This window comes from Rhinopithecus bieti, unplaced genomic scaffold (assembly GCF_001698545.2).
Source record: "Rhinopithecus bieti isolate Rb0 unplaced genomic scaffold, ASM169854v2 scaffold_17184, whole genome shotgun sequence".
Lineage (NCBI taxonomy): Eukaryota > Metazoa > Chordata > Mammalia > Primates > Cercopithecidae > Rhinopithecus > Rhinopithecus bieti.
This window is the reverse complement of record NW_016809106.1, coordinates 2525694-2544417: the sequence shown is the minus strand read 5'-3', so window position 1 is coordinate 2544417 and position 18724 is coordinate 2525694. Positions and strand designations below refer to the sequence as shown.

At 39.3% G+C, this 18724-nt stretch overlaps 1 protein-coding gene across 1 annotated transcript in view; it reads left to right on the top strand.

Annotated features, from left to right (window-relative positions):
* Positions 1–13482, top strand: part of MARCHF6 (membrane associated ring-CH-type finger 6) — an 87293-nt gene extending 73811 nt beyond the window's left edge. The window contains exons 23-26 of the mRNA XM_017888564.1: positions 1644–1733; positions 4302–4434; positions 8059–8194; positions 11715–13482. Coding sequence (XP_017744053.1) covers positions 1644–1733; positions 4302–4434; positions 8059–8194; positions 11715–11805 — 450 coding nt within the window. The 3' untranslated portion in view covers positions 11806–13482. The remainder of the gene's footprint in view (positions 1–1643; positions 1734–4301; positions 4435–8058; positions 8195–11714) is intronic.
* Positions 13483–18724: the final 5242 nt, after the last annotated feature.

Sequence of the window (18724 nt, the reverse complement as noted above, 5' to 3'; positions counted from 1 at the left end):
AAAAAAAAAAAAAAAAAAAATTATATATGCCCATCAAACAAAACGTAGAAAACTCAGCAAGTAAGAAAGATAAGAAATAAGTTATAGCCGCCAAACATAAACACAACCAATTCCAGAATGTCTTTCTCTGAAAACTGATCTTGCTTACCTGTTCAATTACAGTTTTCAGCCACCACTGAGGACCCATCAATGTTATAGCTGCAATGATTTTGGCATGCAGGACTCCAAGTGCCCAGTCCTAGGGAATTAAAAACCATTTAACAGATTTCTGTTGTTTTTTAACAATAAACACAGCAGAAAGGCTGTATAATTTTCTTACATTATTTCACATCAAAATAGAAGTTCTACAGGATTGGTAACAATTTTACAAGACTAACATGTACTGAAAACCCAGAGAATTCTTTTTCTTCAACAGCTCAAATTCAATGTTTCCACCAAAAATCATTCTTCTATCTTTTAAAAATCTATATTGTTTTCCCAAGAGTTAGAAAAAGTCTGGACACTAATGGAGATCTCAAAAAGCAAATAAAATAAATGCCAAGATTTTATTTCAAACCATCTTTAGGCTATTTCATTGGTTTCAACTGAGCTTATTTATGTCAAATTAAGACTGTAGAGCAAAGTTTGGCCTAAGAAACCATTCTAAAGGCTCACAGATAGCTTCTAGTTTGAAGCATTTGTGGTTCTACCAGGGAACTGTTACTAGGTTACTCCTCATGGTGCAAGGGACTCTTGGCCTGCCTACCCTTCAACTCTCCACCGGGCAGTCAGAGAGATGACTACCTCCTCCCTCCCCACAACCCCCATCCCCACCACCACCAAGTATCTCTTTAAATGCAAATCAGATCATGAATGTAACTTCCCTCCTTAACAACCCTAAAGTCCTTAGCAAGACACACAAAACCCTTTATAACCTGGTCTCTACCTAGCTTATATATATATATATATATATATATAAGCTAGGTAGAGACCAGGTTATAAAGGGTTTTGTGTGTCTTGCTAAGGACTTTAGGGTTGTTAAGGAGGGAAGTTACATTCATGATCTGATTTGCATTTAAAGAGATACTTGGTGGTGGTGGGGATGGGGTTGTGGGGAGGGAGGAGGTAGTCATCTCTCTGACTGCCCGGTGGAGAGTTGAAGGGTAGGCAGGCCAAGAGTCCCTTGCACCATGAGGAGTAACCTAGTAACAGTTCCCTGGTAGAACCACAAATGCTTCAAACTAGAAGCTATCTGTGAGCCTTTAGAATGGTTTCTTAGGCCAAACTTTGCTCTACAGTCTTAATTTGACATAAATAAGCTCAGTTGAAACCAATGAAATAGCCTAAAGATGGTTTGAAATAAAATCTTGGCATTTATTTTATTTGCTTTTGAGATCTCCATTAGTGTCCAGACTTTTCTAACTCTTGGGAAAACAATATAGATTTTAAAAGATAGAAGAATGATTTTGGTGGAAACATTGAATTTGAGCTGTTGAAGAAAAGAATTCTCTGGGTTTTCAGTACATGTTAGTCTTGTAAAATTGTTACCAATCCTGTAGAACTTCTATTTTGATGTGAAATAATGTAAGAAAATTATACAGCCTTTCTGCTGTGTTTATTGTTAAAAAACAACAGAAATCTGTTAAATGGTTTTAATTCCCTAGGACTGGGCACTTGGAGTCCTGCATGCCAAAATCATTGCAGCTATAACATTGATGGGTCCTCAGTGGTGGCTGAAAACTGTAATTGAACAGGTAAGCAAGATCAGTTTTCAGAGAAAGACATTCTGGAATTGGTTGTGTTTATGTTTGGCGGCTATAACTTATTTCTTATCTTTCTTACTTGCTGAGTTTTCTACGTTTTGTTTGATGGGCATATATAATTTTTTTTTTTTTTTTTTTTTAAGACGGCAGTTTAGTTTTACCACTGTATGGGAGGAAAATAATTTTTTTCTCAGCCCTTGTTTTGTTTTGTTTTGTTTTGTTTTTTTAGTTAAATTGGAACGTTTTAATAAAAGACTAAGAACAGAAAAACAAAAGTTTATTAAAGTACGTATTTCATATATACATGGAGATACCCAGGGAATGAGTAATTTCAAAGAGGTAGCTTTGAATTCCAGCTGATCTTCAACAAAGAATAATAAATGTTTAGAGAAGTGACAAGATGAAAAGAACTTTGACTCTCTAGGGGTGGCAAATGGGGGGGAGCAAACAAATGGCAGATGCTATGCTGCTCCTTAGTAAAGCTTGGCAGTGTAGATTCCTCTGGTGCCATCTAGAGGCCCAGAAAGGCCCAAAACTCTCTTCAGTGGGCACTCTTTGTCCTCCCTGGTGGAGGTAGGTAGGGTGGGCTACCTTTTGTCTTTATACATTTATATTCTGCTTCTAGGCAATAGAGGAAGGACAGAAAGTTTTCCTACATCTACCCTTTCTCAGTTGCGTTCAGCTCAAAACAATCCCTATGCCAAAGAGACATATTTTTAGGGTGGCATATTGTGGTCTTCTATATTCCCATGAATTTTCATCAACCACATTTAAGACATCCTTTATCTGAAGGTTAACCAGTAGCTTACTCTAGAACCCTGTTGATAGTGGAGACAGAATGAAAGTATGTGCTTTTTTTCTGGTGAAGTTTGATGTGAATGTATCTAAGCCTATAGTAGATTCTGGAGTGGGGGAAAGGTTATTGCTCGAGGTAGTAAAGGCAGAGGAAAAAGCAGATTACAAAAGGAAAGCTGTTTTGGCTTGATCTAGCTATAGTACCTAAGACTGTTATTGTGTTACAGAACTGCCAGATAATTTGATTGTTGTGGCAATACCTTGGAAAAGGTAGACTGTGCTTTAGCACTCCGATAATCAGACTAGGAAGTATGGTACTTCATTTAAGGAAAATTTCTATCCAAAATGGCCAACATAACAGATTTTGCTACTTCTTTACGCTTTAGTTATCTAGCAGATGTACTTGTGGGGACCCCTCTTATCCTTAGGCCAGTGCCACATAAATAAGACATAACAGTTCTGTAGCAGTAAAGTACACCTCTTTTTGATGTAGGAGAAGTAAAGACAGTAGTTAGCCAAGCATGCTCAAGAAAATCTTTTCAAAAAGTACCTATATTTCAAGATTTTGATTCTTAGGAGTGGGGGATTGCGGAGCCAGCAAATTGCAGTGTGTTTGTGTGTGTGTCTAAAGTATGAGCTAATTCTGAAGTCCACTAGGAGTGTGATGGATTGGGGGCTTCTGGCTTCAAATGCTTTCGGGATCAGAGTGCAGGCCAGTACACTCTAGAGTGGCCAGGTTAGACTCTGGCCCTTGAAAAAGGAGCGTGGAGATAAGGTTTATTCATACTGGAGGCTGTGGAACATCATTGATCTTCTAAATAATTTGTTCTGTTATTGTTTTCTCTTGCATGTGTGTGTGTGTCTGTATAAATTTAAGTAAAATAGTTGGGAATGGTTGAGAAACACTGGGATGTTTTGCTTCATTGATTAAAATGTATTTGGGTTAACTAGGTGTCTTTGGGAATGGAAGCATGCCTTTAAAAGGTTAAGCATGTTTGCCATTCAAATTCTGAGGTGATGGATTTGAGTTATGCTACATTCAGTCACAGCTAAGAGAGGTTTAAGTGCTGCTGGGGAGGCAAGAGGAGAAGAAAATAACAGCCTTCTGCCTTGTTTCTGTCTGCACTCCATCTAAATTTTCTGTTCCCAAGGTTTTCCCATTTCCATCCATTCTTTCCTCTGCATTACTCTTGTAGAGTTTTCTGGATAAGATGATGGAAATATTCTAGCAATTCTTGGACTTGCTTTTTTTATATTCACTATAGAATTCTTTCATACTAAATTTTTAAATACCTTTTGATTTGTTAAAATTTGATTTATGCAAACTTCAGCAATGTTTCCTGCTTCAGTATTTTCTCATCATACTCAGATAAAATGAATGCAATATTGTATAATAACACAATATTACGTATTACATGTGTCTTACATAAGGTGTATGAAGTTACTTCAGGTAATGTGGTCTTGAATGAATACCACTGAATGTCATCTGGTATTGTATAGTGCAAGTAGAGTATAAATTATTCTAGATCAGTGTCTTATTTCATCACTTAGCAGAGCTAATTGCAGAGTGTTAGTGGGTAAATACATTTCCTCAGAAACTCGTGGGCACTGTGCTTATGTTGGTATACCAGAATTTGCCTTGACTTAAAAGTAACCAGTTTGACTATTTTTGGGTTGGCAGATTCAGTTGTGTGGAGATTGCTCTATTAACTTGAAGGAATTTGTCTTGTATCTTTGTTCTAATTGTTTTTTATAATATTTCAGGTTTATGCAAATGGCATCCGGAACATTGACCTTCACTATATTGTTCGTAGACTGGCAGCTCCAGTGATCTCTGTGCTGTTGCTTTCCCTGTGTGTACCTTATGTCATAGCCTCTGGTGTTGTTCCTTTACTAGGTACGTAATGCTGGTTGTGGAGCTTTGAAGGAGCACTTTTACTAACATTGGACATTCTTTTCACCCCTAGTAAAGAGGATGGCTCACTCCATATGCTTTATTTGTAAACATGAATCCAGCTAAAACAATGATTTCAAAATACCACTTTTCTTAGATTTGACTACTATGGGTAAGATTAGAGGGTCATAAAGCTCTTTGATACAGTTCGTTTCTCTACCAGAAGATAAGATTTGAAATTTACATGCTGTACAAAGTAGGCAGGATCAGATTTCCTTCAAGTTGTCTTCTTCTGACTAGAAGTGCTGTGATCATGTAAAATTAAGTAACAGTGTTGTTATATTTAATTTTTAAACACTCTTTGGCATAAAAGGAGACCCAAAGAGGAGATGCTAATGTGCAACATGTTTATACTTGGAAATACACTGTCTTATTGTGTATTGAAGAATCCTCATAGCTCCTTAAACCCAGCATATTTTCAAAATTAGAAGCAGAGACTTTTCCTTTCCAAATCTTTTTCTTCTCCAGAATTCCATCTCTCAGCAACAAACATTATCATCCAACAAATTGCGTAAGTCAGAAACCTTGAAGGCTATCCATGTCACCTTATTCTGTCCTCCATGTCCCTCTGGTCTCCAAGTGTCCCATTTTTCCCTGAAGAATCTGGTCTCTCGTCTCTGGAGCCTTTGCTCCTGACTTCTGTTGAGTCATTCATCTCCTACCCTAACTTTGGCACCTTCCTATCTGGTTTCCCAGCCTTAAACCTGTCACCACTAATTCCTTCTCCACATTGGGCACAATGACCTTTCAAAAGAATGAATTTCACTGTGCCTCTTTGGTGAACATTTTTTCATTGGTTCCTCTGTGGCCTTTAATACAGTCCAACCTTCTGGCATAGTTTGCAAGGCTTCTCCTCTTGCTTTGATGTGGACTTCAGTTTGACCTCACTCCTTGCCTTACTCCATGTCATATACTCTGAGTTTTGATAGTTTTGATTAAACAACCATGGAATGGCCTCTTATCAAACACAGCATGTCCTCTTATCTCCATGGCTGTCTCCACATTTTCATTTGTCTTATCCATCTGCCAGAAATGCCACCCTCCTCCCTTTAACCATGAGAGAAGAGCTTAAAAAAACACACAACCAAACTTGCTGTATAACATGTATACTTGTATGTTACCTTACTAGGTCAAGAAATAGAACTTTTCCAGCCCCTTGGAAGCCCTTTGTGTGTGTGCCCTTCTTTACCTTTTGCCACTGGTTTGACTTCTAACAGTCTCATTGCTTCTTAGCCAGTAAAGATATTAGCCATGTGCAGTAGCTGCTTGGGAGGCCGAGGTGAGAGGTTGCTTGAGGCCAGGAATTCAAGACCAACCTGAGCAACATGGTGAGACCCAACCTCTAAAAAAACAAATAAATAAATTATCTGGGAGTGGTGGCACACACCTGTAATCTCAGCTGCTCTGGAGGCTGAGGCAGGAGGATTGCTTGAACCCAGGAATTCAGGGCTAACCTCAGGTTGTGACACTCCAATCTAGCCCAGGCAACAGGACAAGACCCTGTCTCTTAAAAAAAAAAATTGCTAAACACAGGTTTGTATAGAGAGAGGCTAAGCAATGTATCCCTCAGTCTGCAGGATGGCATGGGAAACAGGGAACAGTTAAGCTGAGGACCCACAGTGTGCAAACTGCATCGTTTCCTGGTTCCTTCTAAGTAGAAACTTCAAGGCTTTTATTTGGTTTGAATTGTGACTATGCTGAGTATCATAAATACCATATTAAAATGCAAATATATATTTCATGCAAAATATATTTCAAAGCCCATTGCTTATTAGTTTTTGTTTGTTTGTTTTGTTTTTTTTTGAGAGACAGAGTCTCGTTCTTTTGCCCAGGCTGGAGTACAGTGATGCAATCTCAGCTTGCTGCAACCTCCGCCTCCTGGGTTCAAACAATTTTCCTGCCTCAGCCTCTTGAGTAGCTGGGATTACAGGCATGTGCCACCATGCTCGGCTAATTTTTGTCTTTTGGTAGAGACAGGATTTCACCATGTTGGCCAGGCTGGTCTTGAACTTCTGACCTCAGATGATCCACCCGCCTCGGCCTCCCAAAGTGCTGGGATTACAGGCGTGAGCCACCACGCCCAGCCCATTGCTTATTAGTTGACTATGTCATTAAAATTAAATTATTTTGACTCTTTAGAACAATCTATTTACTGGTTTTGTCTAGACTAGGAATGCCCTATTTTCTTTTTTATTCTAATTATCATATATTATTTTCTGCCCATTAATAGTATATAGACTTAAGAATTTGGATTTCCAAACCAGTCGTTCATATTTTCATTTTTAAAAATTTTATTGAGCTTTTCTGGAGAGACTTTGGAAGGGAAAAGAGTGGCAAATGAAAATGTTAGTACGTGTTTTGCCCTGTTTAAATGCTTTATGTAATTCTTACACGTTAGTCTTAGGATAGCTTTGTCAACTCTGTTTTAGAAATGGGAAATTGAAGTTCGTAGAGATTGAGAATCTTACCCCAAAGTCTAGCTTATGCACAGCACACTATTGTGTTTGGAATAATCCACCTGAGGGTATTAATTTTCTGATTTCCTCGGAAATACTTGCTCTGATTTTAAAGCCCCCCCAGTCCCCTCTGCTAAGGAAGTATTAAAACTCATGAGTTAGGCCGGGCGCGGTGGCTCAAGCCTGTAATCCCAGCACTTTGGGAGGCCGAGACGGGCGGATCACGAGGTCAGGAGATCGAGACCATCCTGGCTAACACGGTGAAACCCCGTCTCTACTAAAAAAATACAAAAAACTAGCCGGGCGAGGTGACAGGCGCCTGTAGTCCCAGCTACTCGGGAGGCTGAGGCAGGAGAATGGCGTAAACCCGGGAGGCGGAGCTTGCAGTGAGCTGAGATCCGGCCACTGTACTCCAGCCTGGGTGACAGAGCGAGACTCCGCCTCAAAAAAAAAAAAAAAAAAAAAAACTCATGAGTTAAATATAGAAAAATAAATGTGTGTTCTAAAAGTTTGAGGATATTTTTTATTATATAAGCACAGTTTTGGTTTTGCCTCTTTAAACTGTGGCGCAGTTGAAAAGTATAAATGACACCACTGCTTGTGGAACATGAGAAGTCATCTCATCCAGTTCTTTTTTTTTGAGGCAGGATCTTACTCTGTTGTCCAGGTTGGAGTGCAGTGGTGTGATCTCAGCTCCATGCAACCTCCACCTCCCAGGTTCAAGCGATTCTCCCACCCCAGCCTCCTGAGTAGGTGGGACTACAGGCGCAGCACCACCACACCTGCCTAGTTTTGTGTTTTTTGGTAGGGTTTTACCACATTGACCAGGCTGGTCTAGAACTCCTGACCTCAAGCAATCCACCCGCCTTGGCTTCCCAAAGTGCTGGGATTACAGGCGTGAGCTACCATGTCTGGCCTCCTTGTTTTACAAATGAGAAAGGTGGGGGTCAGAAAGGGCTCATGACCCACACAGATTGTAGAAAGTTAACAGACCTGGGGCTTAGAAACCTTGTCTGCCCCAGTGCATTCTTCCTAGGGGAAGGACATGTTTATGTTTCATGTCACTGTTATTTCACATACACTTAAAATTTTTCTTTTTTGGTTTTTCTAGGTGTTACTGCGGAAATGCAAAACTTAGTCCATCGGCGGATTTATCCATTTTTACTGATGGTGGTGGTATTGATGGCAATTTTGTCCTTCCAGGTCCGCCAGTTTAAGCGCCTTTATGAACATATTAAAAATGACAAGTAAGTCTGGTGTTCTTTTCATCTCTTGTTTAGGTGTTTTCACTTCTTAATTTATGTGTCTGATGTGACAAATCATAGGAGGGAAACATGCTCAGATTCTGGATATGCTTGGAGGTGGGATTAGCAAGGTTTGCTGACAGATGGTGTGACATGTGAAGGAGAGTGGAATCAAGGACTCAGTTGGCCCAAACAACAGGGAATATGGAGTTGTCACTTACAGAGCTGGAAAAGACTGGGAGAAACTGTTTTGGAGAGGGAGTTTTTTTTTTGGTGGTGGTGGTTTTTTTTCTGAGACAGAGTCTCGCTCTGTTGCCAGGCTGGAGTGCAGTGGTGCGATCTTGGCTCATTGCAACCTCTGCCTCCCAGATTCAAGCGATTCTCCTGCCTTGGCCTCCCAAGGAGCTGGGATTACAGGTGTGCACCACCACGCTCAGCTAATTTTTGTATTTTTAATAGAGACAGGGTTTCACCATGTTGGCTACGATTGTCTCGATCTCCTAACCTCGTAATGCACCTGCCTTGGCCTCCCAAAGTGTTGGGATTACAGGCGTGAGCCACTGCACCCAGCCAAGAGATTTTTTAATGCCCATTCCAAATAGTTTTTCAGTCTGTTTTCAGATGTTTTGGTCTGACAGTATATTAAATAGTTTTAGATAAAAATAAGAAGCCTGCATTAGAAACCAACAGTGCCCTGCATAAGCTCCTCTTGCTTATGCAGGGCCACTAGGTTACTCTCAGGTTGCACAGACAGGCTTGAGGGTTACTGCAAAAATGTTGTGGGACTCTCTGTTTTGAAGAAACCATTGAAAACTCTGTCACTTGATCTCAGTAAGAGATTGAGGAAAGCCAAGGAAGACACCTTCCTGGGATAATATTTGACTTTTCATGTCCTAATTGTAGGCTGAATCATCTGCTTCACTGGGTTCTAGCAGAGAAAGTGAGTTTGTTGTTTATCCATCTCAGTCGGCCAAGAGAGTCCCAGTTTATACCTGCTGCCTTTGTGTCATTATTAACACGACCCCCTTTTACTTGTGCTTGTCCCCCCTTGCACAACAAATTATACAGTTACCTTATTTGTTCTGAGGAGTAAGATTTTTGAGAATGAAATTTACAGCGTTCAAGACTTCTCCAGAGCATTTACTGACAGTAAAAAATACAAGTATTCTTAGCCAGTCAGAGTACAAAGGACTGTCAATTGAAAGAAGAGGAAGGGGTATTTTCAATGATGAAAATCAACTTTTAGCACTTAACTTTTGGCAGAGGAGTAAATACTGCAAACAGAATGACAAGCAAGACATGCCCTGAGGGAACTTCCTGCCTGCTGCTTTCTGTATGCTGGGCGCCTGCCTTTCTGCACTCTGCCCTTCTCAGCCTTTGCCACGGATCTATTCCCATTGACCTCTTATTTCTCATGCTTTGTCTTCTGCTTTTTCCTGTAGCCCAGTGTCCTCTTTCCTCTTTTCCCATCTATTCCTTCATGCAGAAAACTGTAGACTTAAGTGAGGGCATGTCTTGTCAGCTGTTGTATATGTACTCTTTAGCACAGTGTTTGGTCTGTAGGAGGTGCTAAGAGTGAGTGAGTGTGTGTGTGTGTGTGGTGGGCTTGAGTATGAGGGAGTGAGTGGTGGTGGAAGAGAGGGAGTTGGGTTCAGAGTCTCCTTTCTCTGCCACTGAGTTACTCTTTGGACTTGTTCAGTTTAACTTGGTTTCTGTATGCTTTTTATTTACTTACTTTGTCATTGCTATAATGCTGACGATATTCTTACTGTATCTTGCTATTTGGTCACCACTGTGTGCCAGGTAGTGCTATATATATTTTAGTAGATATTGCTCAACCTTCACTGTTTAAAATATTTACAAAATCCTCCAAGTTTTAAAAAACACTGGTTGTTTGGGAAACAGTGGGGTAAGGAAGAGCTAACTTCAAGAAAAGAAGGTAAGACAAAAGAAAAGGAATAAAACAGTGACATTATGGATAAAGATGCAATAAGATTAGCATACTTTTTAAAAAGTGACATATTAAGCTACTGGACATAAACTACCCAAATATTTCCTTAGGCTTTTGTGCATTTACAGAAAAGTAATAGATAAAAGTCAAGGTGGAGAAGGTATTGGTGAAAAGTAAGAGTTCCCACAGTGAGCTCTTATTAAAACATGCTAAGCCTTTGTCACCGGGCTTCATACACTTTCCCTTTCTGAAAACAGTGCTGCAGCCTGGAACTGTTGGTCTCATTTCCTCCATAAATTGGAGGAAAGGGACGAAGGAAAGCTCCCTGGCAGCCTGTCATGTGCAGGCTTCACTCTCCCTCAGTCTCCTTAACTCAACTCTGTGGGCTTTTACTGGATCTGCATCTCTGCCTCCAAATGGGTGCCCTTCACACTTGTGCCCAGCCACCTACAGCTTGTTGCCATCCAACTTTGTCGGTGCTGTCCTCTTGGGGTCAGCCTGCAAGCCATCTGCTCACGTTAAGTGAGGCAGGCCTTCAGTGAGCCGTCAGTGCAGCTGCCGCCCTTCCCTGGCATTGGAGATGCCTGTCTCCTTGAGTAGGATCTCCAGCCCTGTCGCTCCAACCACAGTAACATCTGCCTTGTTTCTGCAGCCCTATTGGCCTTTGCCATTGCCTTCTCCTTTCATCACATATATAAGTTAGGAACATTTGCCATTCTGTTGTTGAACCATATTCTCCCACTTCCTGTCACTTTCACTCACTGCCATGCTGTCTTCCCTTTGACTTCACTGAAATCTCTCCTTTGGTTTCTCCTTTCTTCTCTATAACTAGAGCTTCCAGTTTTACTTTTGTCCTTTCCTACCGTTTTTTTTTTTTTTTTTTTTTTTTTGAGATGGAGTCACACTCTGTCGCCCAGACTGTAGTGCAGTGGCACAATCTCAGTTCACTGCAACCTCTACCTCCTGGGTTTAAGCAGTTCTCCTGCCTCAGTCTCTCTAGTAGCTGGGACTACAGGCATGTGCCACCACACTCAGCTAATTTTGTATTTTTAGTAGAGATGGGGTTTCACCATGGTGGTCAGGCTGGTCTCAAACTCCTGACCTCAGGTGATCCACCCACCTCTGCCTCGCGACGTGCTGGGATTACAGGTGTGAGCCACCGCGCCCAGCCCCTTCCTAGCTTTACTGATGGTCATGCTTTTAGTCTGTCTCCTTAGATTTGTGCACTAAGTTGTTTTATAAAATCTGAACCTTAACAGATAAATCCACTGCATAAGTTCACTGTATCCCTCCTGACCTCCACGTGTCTGTCTGAGACCCCCTAAACCACTGACTGAAGCATGTCCTCCACTGCATAGCATTGGAGGCCTTCCTGCCTTTGCTGCTTCTGCAGCTCTCTACAAACCCGTACCTAGCTAGACATGCTGGCCTTTACAGATGTTCACTCCGGACTCCCTTTGACTAGCCCAACCATTGATGGGTTTTAAGTAGGAGTTAGATTTGAAAAGACATATGAATGTTTTACTCTGTAAGTTCATACAAGAGAGTAACCACCTTGTTTTTGCAACCTAGGTATCTTGTGGGTCAACGACTTGTGAACTACGAACGGAAATCTGGCAAACAAGGCTCATCTCCAGCACCTCCACAGTCATCCCAAGAATAAAGTAGTTGTCTCAACAACTTGACCTTCCCCTTTACATGTCCTTTTTTGTGGACTTCTCTCTTTGGAGATTTTTCCCAGTGATCTCTCAGCGTTGTTTTTAAGTTAAATGTATTTGACTTGTGTTCTCAGCATTCAGAGAGCAGCGGTGTAAGGTTCTGCTGTTCTTCCCTGGATCTTCTGACTTTACTGCTGTCTGAGATTTGTATATGTGTAAATACAAGTTCCTTGATACCCTAAAAACTTGGATTAAACAGAATGTGCATTGTACATCTTTAAACAAAATGTATATTAATTTATTAAATCTAGTTGTCACTTTATTTTGGACCTGCTGTGATCTCGACAGGAAACATGCCACAGAGCAGTAGTGCACAGGCAAGACTTTTCAGTGATGCCTTGTGGAGCGAAGTTCATGATGTCCTAGCAGCTCTCATTAAGGGAACTGTACATTCTTTCTTGGCTATTCAGACCTTACCAAGAACGTTAAAGGAAACAAGTAGAAATCAGCAGTGGAGTGTCTGTGGTAAGAAAACATGAACTTTATGCTTCACTGTTAGTTGTTTGTGGAAGTTATTTTGTATAACACCAAAGCTGTTGTACATTTTCTACTGCCTGATTTTTTTCATGTGTCTGTGTTTGTAATATTGTATAGTATCTTGTGGTAGGTGAGGAAATTATTTTTAATTTTGATAATTTAATATTCCTAATGTGATCAGCATTGGGAGTTGGGTTTCAGTGCTTGTTAGGGGCATGTCTATACTTAGAAAAGAGAAAAAAAGGCCAAATGAAGATTTTCATTAGTCCACCCCCCACCCCCCCTGCCCCACATCCTTTCTTTTCCATAGCAGTGGCCAGAAGTCATGCAAGGTCATAAATCTTTCAAAATGACATCACCAACTGTACTGCATCTTACTGGATTTAGGACTTCTGAGATGCTTGTGAAGTGTAGATGTGGTTGTGGTCTTAGATTGACAGCATTAGAGAAGACTGGTTAGAACATCTGGTCTTGCTGGTTAGTGCCTCATTGGCTGAGGACTAGATGTGCATTTCTCCTAGCTTTTCATCAGGAAATCCCAAAGTTTCCAAAGCTTTTTGTTTACAGAATAAAACTTCAAATAAAACCAATTCATTATTTTTCCAGAAGGAAGCTTGGCTGAGCTGGCCTTTTAACATAGGAATGTATTTCATTGGAAACATTCTGAAAAATCTCAGAGAACTGAACCCTTACAAACTTTGTTTTCCCTCATAACCAAAGCTTCAAGTAAGAAGTTTAGAAAAATAGAATGGTTGGGTACATGATCTAAGTGTTTAATGTTAAAGGTATATTGTAAGGGTAGTGTTTGTTTTTGAATGATACTTTAGAAGGTCTCATAGAAAGTGTATAGCATAGGTCTTCAGGAACTATAAAAGAATTTTCATATAGTATTAAAATCCAGAGACTAAAATCTGAGAATTTTTTAACATATGCAAGTCAGCCAAACATAAGCTACCAAAATAAAGAGCAATGTGTTCTGGCTGTTTTATACTTCAACAATTTTTTCCCTAAGTGGTAAGCAGTTACTTTAGAACACATTTTTAAAAACATCGGTATCAGGAGCTGCAGTGGCTCTGACCGGTTGTCCTGGCACACAAGGAGGCGAGGCTGTGCGTTCAAGGCCAACCTAGGCAAAACTTGGAAAATAAATCAGTATTAGAAATAATGGTTGACATAGGATTCAGTGTTACACTCTTTGGCACTTTGGAGTAGCCTTTTCTGTCATTTGAAATAAGATCTTTGTTAGCCCTACCTTTACTCAGAAATGTAGTCCTACTATAAAAAATTAGGAGGATTTTAAAATATAATACTGCCTGTCATGATGTATTTCTAAGTTGTTCTTTTTGGGAGACAAATATTATTATTGAATTGAGCATATAACTTGATATATTTGTAGTTTTTTTTTTTAACTTTTTTTTTTTTTTTTTTTGCCCCCAAGTTGTAGTCTTACTCTGTTGCCCAGGCTGGAGTGCAAGTGGCACAATCCTGGCTCACTGCAAACTCTGCCTCCCAGGTTCAAGTGATTCTCCTGCCTCAGCCTCCCAAGTAGCTGGTACTACAGGTGCACGCCACCACGCCTGACTAATTTTAGTTATTTTAGTAGAGATGGGGTTTCACCGTGTTGGCCAGGCTGGTCTCGGAACTCCTGACTGCAAGTGATCTGCCCTTCTTGGGCTCCCAAAGTGCTGGGATTACAGGTGTGAGCCACCACACCTGGCCAACTTGATAATATTAATTTTGGGTTTTGTTTTGTTTTTTAATTTTTCAAAGAATTTGTGGATCTTGGTATAAAGTCATTGGAACATATCTGTTTTAACAGAAAGATCCTAGGCAGGTACCTCAAAAGGTTAAAAATTCTTAATCCTACAGAATTTTAAATGAATCTTATCAAATGTTTTGTAAACAAACAATATGAATGGCCAAAACATTGCCCTCCATTTCACTGGCAGGTAATTTATATTGTCTTACTTAAGAATTCTCTCCTAGTTTTTCTATTGTACTTTATCCTGTTGTTTTCAATGAGATAAGTATTGTCATAGAAAAAGCATTTTCCGGCATAATATTTGCTTGGGTAGTATTCAGATTTTATTATTAATGTTAACCAAGAGCCTTTTACATATTTAAAACCCATAGTTCAGAAAATGCTAGTATTGCTGCCCTCCTTCACACAAATTTTTAAAAGAATTATACTATAGTTTTGCTTCATTTTATATTGGGTTAAAACAGCCTTCAAGAAAGTTAACTAGGAAAGAAGACCTTTTGTTTTATTTTACTATTTATATATAGAAGACAAATCAGCATTTGGGATTAGTTTTACATGACCAGTTATCAAATGGTCATAGTATGAAGTGTGCAGTTGTTCATTATTAGTAAATTATGTTTGATTTTTAAACTATTTAGTACTAATAGTTGAGATGAAAACTGAAGAAAAATGCCAATGTGATGTTTGTGTATAGCTAGCCTTAAAAAAACTTCCCATGTTTTAGGTGATTTTCCCCTCTTAGTTCTCTGGAGAAACAATGAAGATGGGCCATTTCAATTCCAGATGTAAACAAAAAGTAATTTTATTTCAACATTTAATGTAACTGTTATTGTGGATTCTTGTTTTGTGTATTTTCTTTCCCTTGTTCAAGTAATAGAGAATAACTTTCCTTCAAATGATTTGATCCAAGATACGTCATTTCTGTATTGGCAAAATGCCACTATTAAAAGTGTAATTCTTTAATTTAGGTTGAATTGATGACTTTTTAAAACAAAACAGTAACACTGGACATTTCTACATTGTATTGCGTTTGCAAATGTGCGTGAACACACGTGCAGGAGAATGTAGTGCCATAAGAACACTGGCACTTTTTAAAACTTTCCAAGTTAGCTACTTATTTTCATTTTCAGGGTTGAGTACTCTGATCTCTCTACTTACTGTGAGAAGTTTTCTACATTGTAAAATTAAAAGATTACATTTAAAATACTCCTTTAGGATGTTATTCAGCCATCAAAAAAAAAAAAACCCAACTAAAATGTCTTAACCACTAAAGTATTATTAAAAGCCTCATTTGTGGAGATTCGCTGACTTCCTTGGTTAAGCTGTCTTGTATTTACTTAATTTATCCCCTCAACCAGGTGTTTTCTTTTCAGCCTGTTACTGCCCTGTGCCATTTTAAAAAATAGCCATCATAAGTAAGGGCTTCTTTAAAATAATCCCTGACAATATCTTTGGCATTCATAAGACATAAAGATACGACAGTATATGTATGTTTTCATTCCTGTTTTGTACGAGTGCCTCATTTTGTAGTCATGAAAGTAACATAGTACCTTAAATAAAAATGTAATGACTAAGATCTAGGAATAACTATTGTAGAAGCTAAATAGAACACTTAGTTGGGGGTGTCAGTTTTCTATTAAAGCAGACACCTTAGGTACCCAGACCAATTTTATGTATATATATTCTGAAATGCTCCCTTTTTTATGTGGTCATTTGTTGCCTTCTAAGTTGAGAGAACAAAACTGAATAAAGTGAATGTTAGTTGTAGTCTAGTTTTTTGGTTTGTTTTTGTATTATTGCAAGATTGCTCTAAGATTGCAGAAATACCCATTATTAGTCAGTATAGATAATCCAGATGTTTTAATATAATAGGAAGGAAAAATAACTCCAGTTAAATGTGACCGTGGCCCCTCCCTTTTATGTGTAAATTTAAATGCATAGTTGCAGAGGATACATCCCTCCCCTTCTGTCTCCCTAACTTGAATTGTAGGTCATCCTCACTGGGAAGAGTAAGGCCCCACATTTTGTGCAATAGCAAGCTACTGCCCACTTCTGCATGTCTGCTACAAGATAGGTTGTCTGTTAGCTGAATACTTAGAGTAAAACCAGTCAGATCCATTGTATATACTTGACCATATGTCCCAGAGAAAAAGGAAAGACTTGCGTGATGTTTTTTTCCTTCTGAGTGCCCTGAGGAGATCCTTTTGCTTCAGACTGTTTCTAATTTTCTTTGTCTATAGGTTCAGAATTTTCCTATGATTGTTTTCCCCAAACAAGTGCATTTTACTTTAAATGCAGAGGTGATAGAGGAGATGCTGTTTGAACCATAGACATCTTTAATCTGTGAAGTTGAAATTTTTCAGTAAAGGAAGTTGCATGCTGAAGTTCAGAAACTGACCATTAATTTCCCCCTTCCACTCCACAGTTCTTAGCTACTCTTGTTGCAAACAAAGAGTGATAAGGAGAACTGATGTATCAAGGGGCTAAGAAGGTAACGTTCCCCTCCTCCTGAATGTTTTTATTTTGATGTCTGTTTTGTTTCTAGCACTGTACTTAGTAGTATAGTTGAATGAGGTATGCTGCCTCCCTTCAAGAAGCTCAGAATGGAACAGAAACATGAGCAAAAGATTGTATTACAGAGGTGTGAATAAAATGCCATGGGGAACATGGAGAAAGGTTCACCCGGGAGAGATGGCCTAGCCACTTCCTTAGTGACTGTTGGGTGTGTGTAAGTCCCCCGCCATTCCTCTTTCAGCCTTCTGCAATCTAGTTCTACATAGTCACACACTTCTCCAAAACCAACCATACGTAAACACTACGTAGGGGCCCGTTTTTGCCTCATTTTACATTGTTATCATTTTGAAACTTTTCTTTACATATGTAACAGTGCTGGAGTTTTTCTGCTTCTCTGTGGTTGTTCAGTAACTCTTCTTTAGGACATACCTAAAGATGAGAAGCTTCATACCCAGTACTCCTATTCATTCACTCATATGTTTTTGGGATCAGTCCCTTCTGCTGGCTCTGCATTGGTTTGATGGAACAGAATAGAGTCCAGAAATAACCCAACATGTATGTAGACAACTGATTTTTAACAAAGGTGCAAAGGCCTTAAAAAAATGGTGCTGGAATAATTAGGCATCAGATGCAAAATTAAAAATTGATCCATATCTTAACACTGGCAAAGATTAAAGTCAAAATGGATTATAGTTCCCCAAAACTGTATAATTTCTAGAAGATGACAAGGAAAACGTGTTCAGCCTTGGGTTAGAAAAAGATTTCTTAGATCCAACATCAAAAGCACAATCCATGAAGGAAAAATCAATAAATTGTACTTTATCAAAATTGAAAACTTCTCTTTCAAAGGTACCATTAAGAGAACAGGAAGACAAGCTGTAGAGTGGCAGAAAATATTTGCAAAACATTTCTGATAAATGACTTGCATCTAGATTACATAAAGAAGTCTCAAAACTGAACAAGTAAACCCGTTGTTTTACTTAATTGCCGTTTCTCCTGAACTTGCTGCCTCTGCCCCTGCTCTCTCTTCCTTTTTCCATTTGTTTTCAACATTGAATCCCGAATGTCCTTGAGATCCAAGTCAGAGCACACCAACCCTCAGAACTCTCCACTAGATTACCATGGCACTCAAAAGTCCACAATAGCCTTCAACGTTGGGCAAAACATGGAGCATCCCTTTCCTTCCTTCTCTGACCCCATCACCTCTATGTTCACCCCGCTCCTGCCATCCTCCCTGCCTCCAAAACAGGTCGGGCCTTAGGGCTTTTGCACTTACTATTTGCCCTACTCAAATGTTCTTCATTCAGGCTCTTCAGCCTCCTCATTTCTTTCCTGAAGTGTCATTCTCACTGAGGCTTATCTAAAGCTGCAGCTACTGGGGCATTCCTGTCTCATCTCCCTGCTGTATTTTGTACTCCCTGCTCTCTTTTGTACTTTTAAACATACTATATCGTTTACCTTTCTTGTTTATATTTGTGTGTTTTTTCCCACTTGAATGTAAGCTCCAAAGATTTTATTTTTTTAAACTGAATTATTACTGTATTCCCAGAATAATTCCCTGGCAAATATTTGGTACTCAATAGTAATGCTAAGTTAGCAAATAAATGATGAATTTAGAATCAAAATAATGTATCTATGGCCAAAATAAAACCTGAAATCCCTGTCTCATTTCCCAGACGTAACTGCTGTTAATAGTTTTAGTTATATGCTTCCAGACATACCTTCACAGAATCATTTATCTCAATAAAGGTGTCATACTATGCAGACTTCGACAAGATGCTTTTTTTCACTTTACACGGGCATCTTTTCATACCATTGTGTAGCTAGGCTGTGATTTGTTTTCCAAAAGACAGTTACCCAATTTATATGGTAAAGATTTTGGTCTATATTTTTGTAGTATTTCTGTAGGGTAAGTTCCCAGAAGAAATATTGCACAATCATCGAAAAATTTCAGTGTTAAATTATTGGCCCCTAAAGGTACTAATTAACATCCCTCTCAACAGCATATAAGATTCTTTGTTTTCTTTTTTGCGGGGCGGGATTGGGGACAGAGTCTCACTCTGTTGCCCAGGCTGGAGTGCAGTGGTGCCATCTTTGCTCACGACAACCTC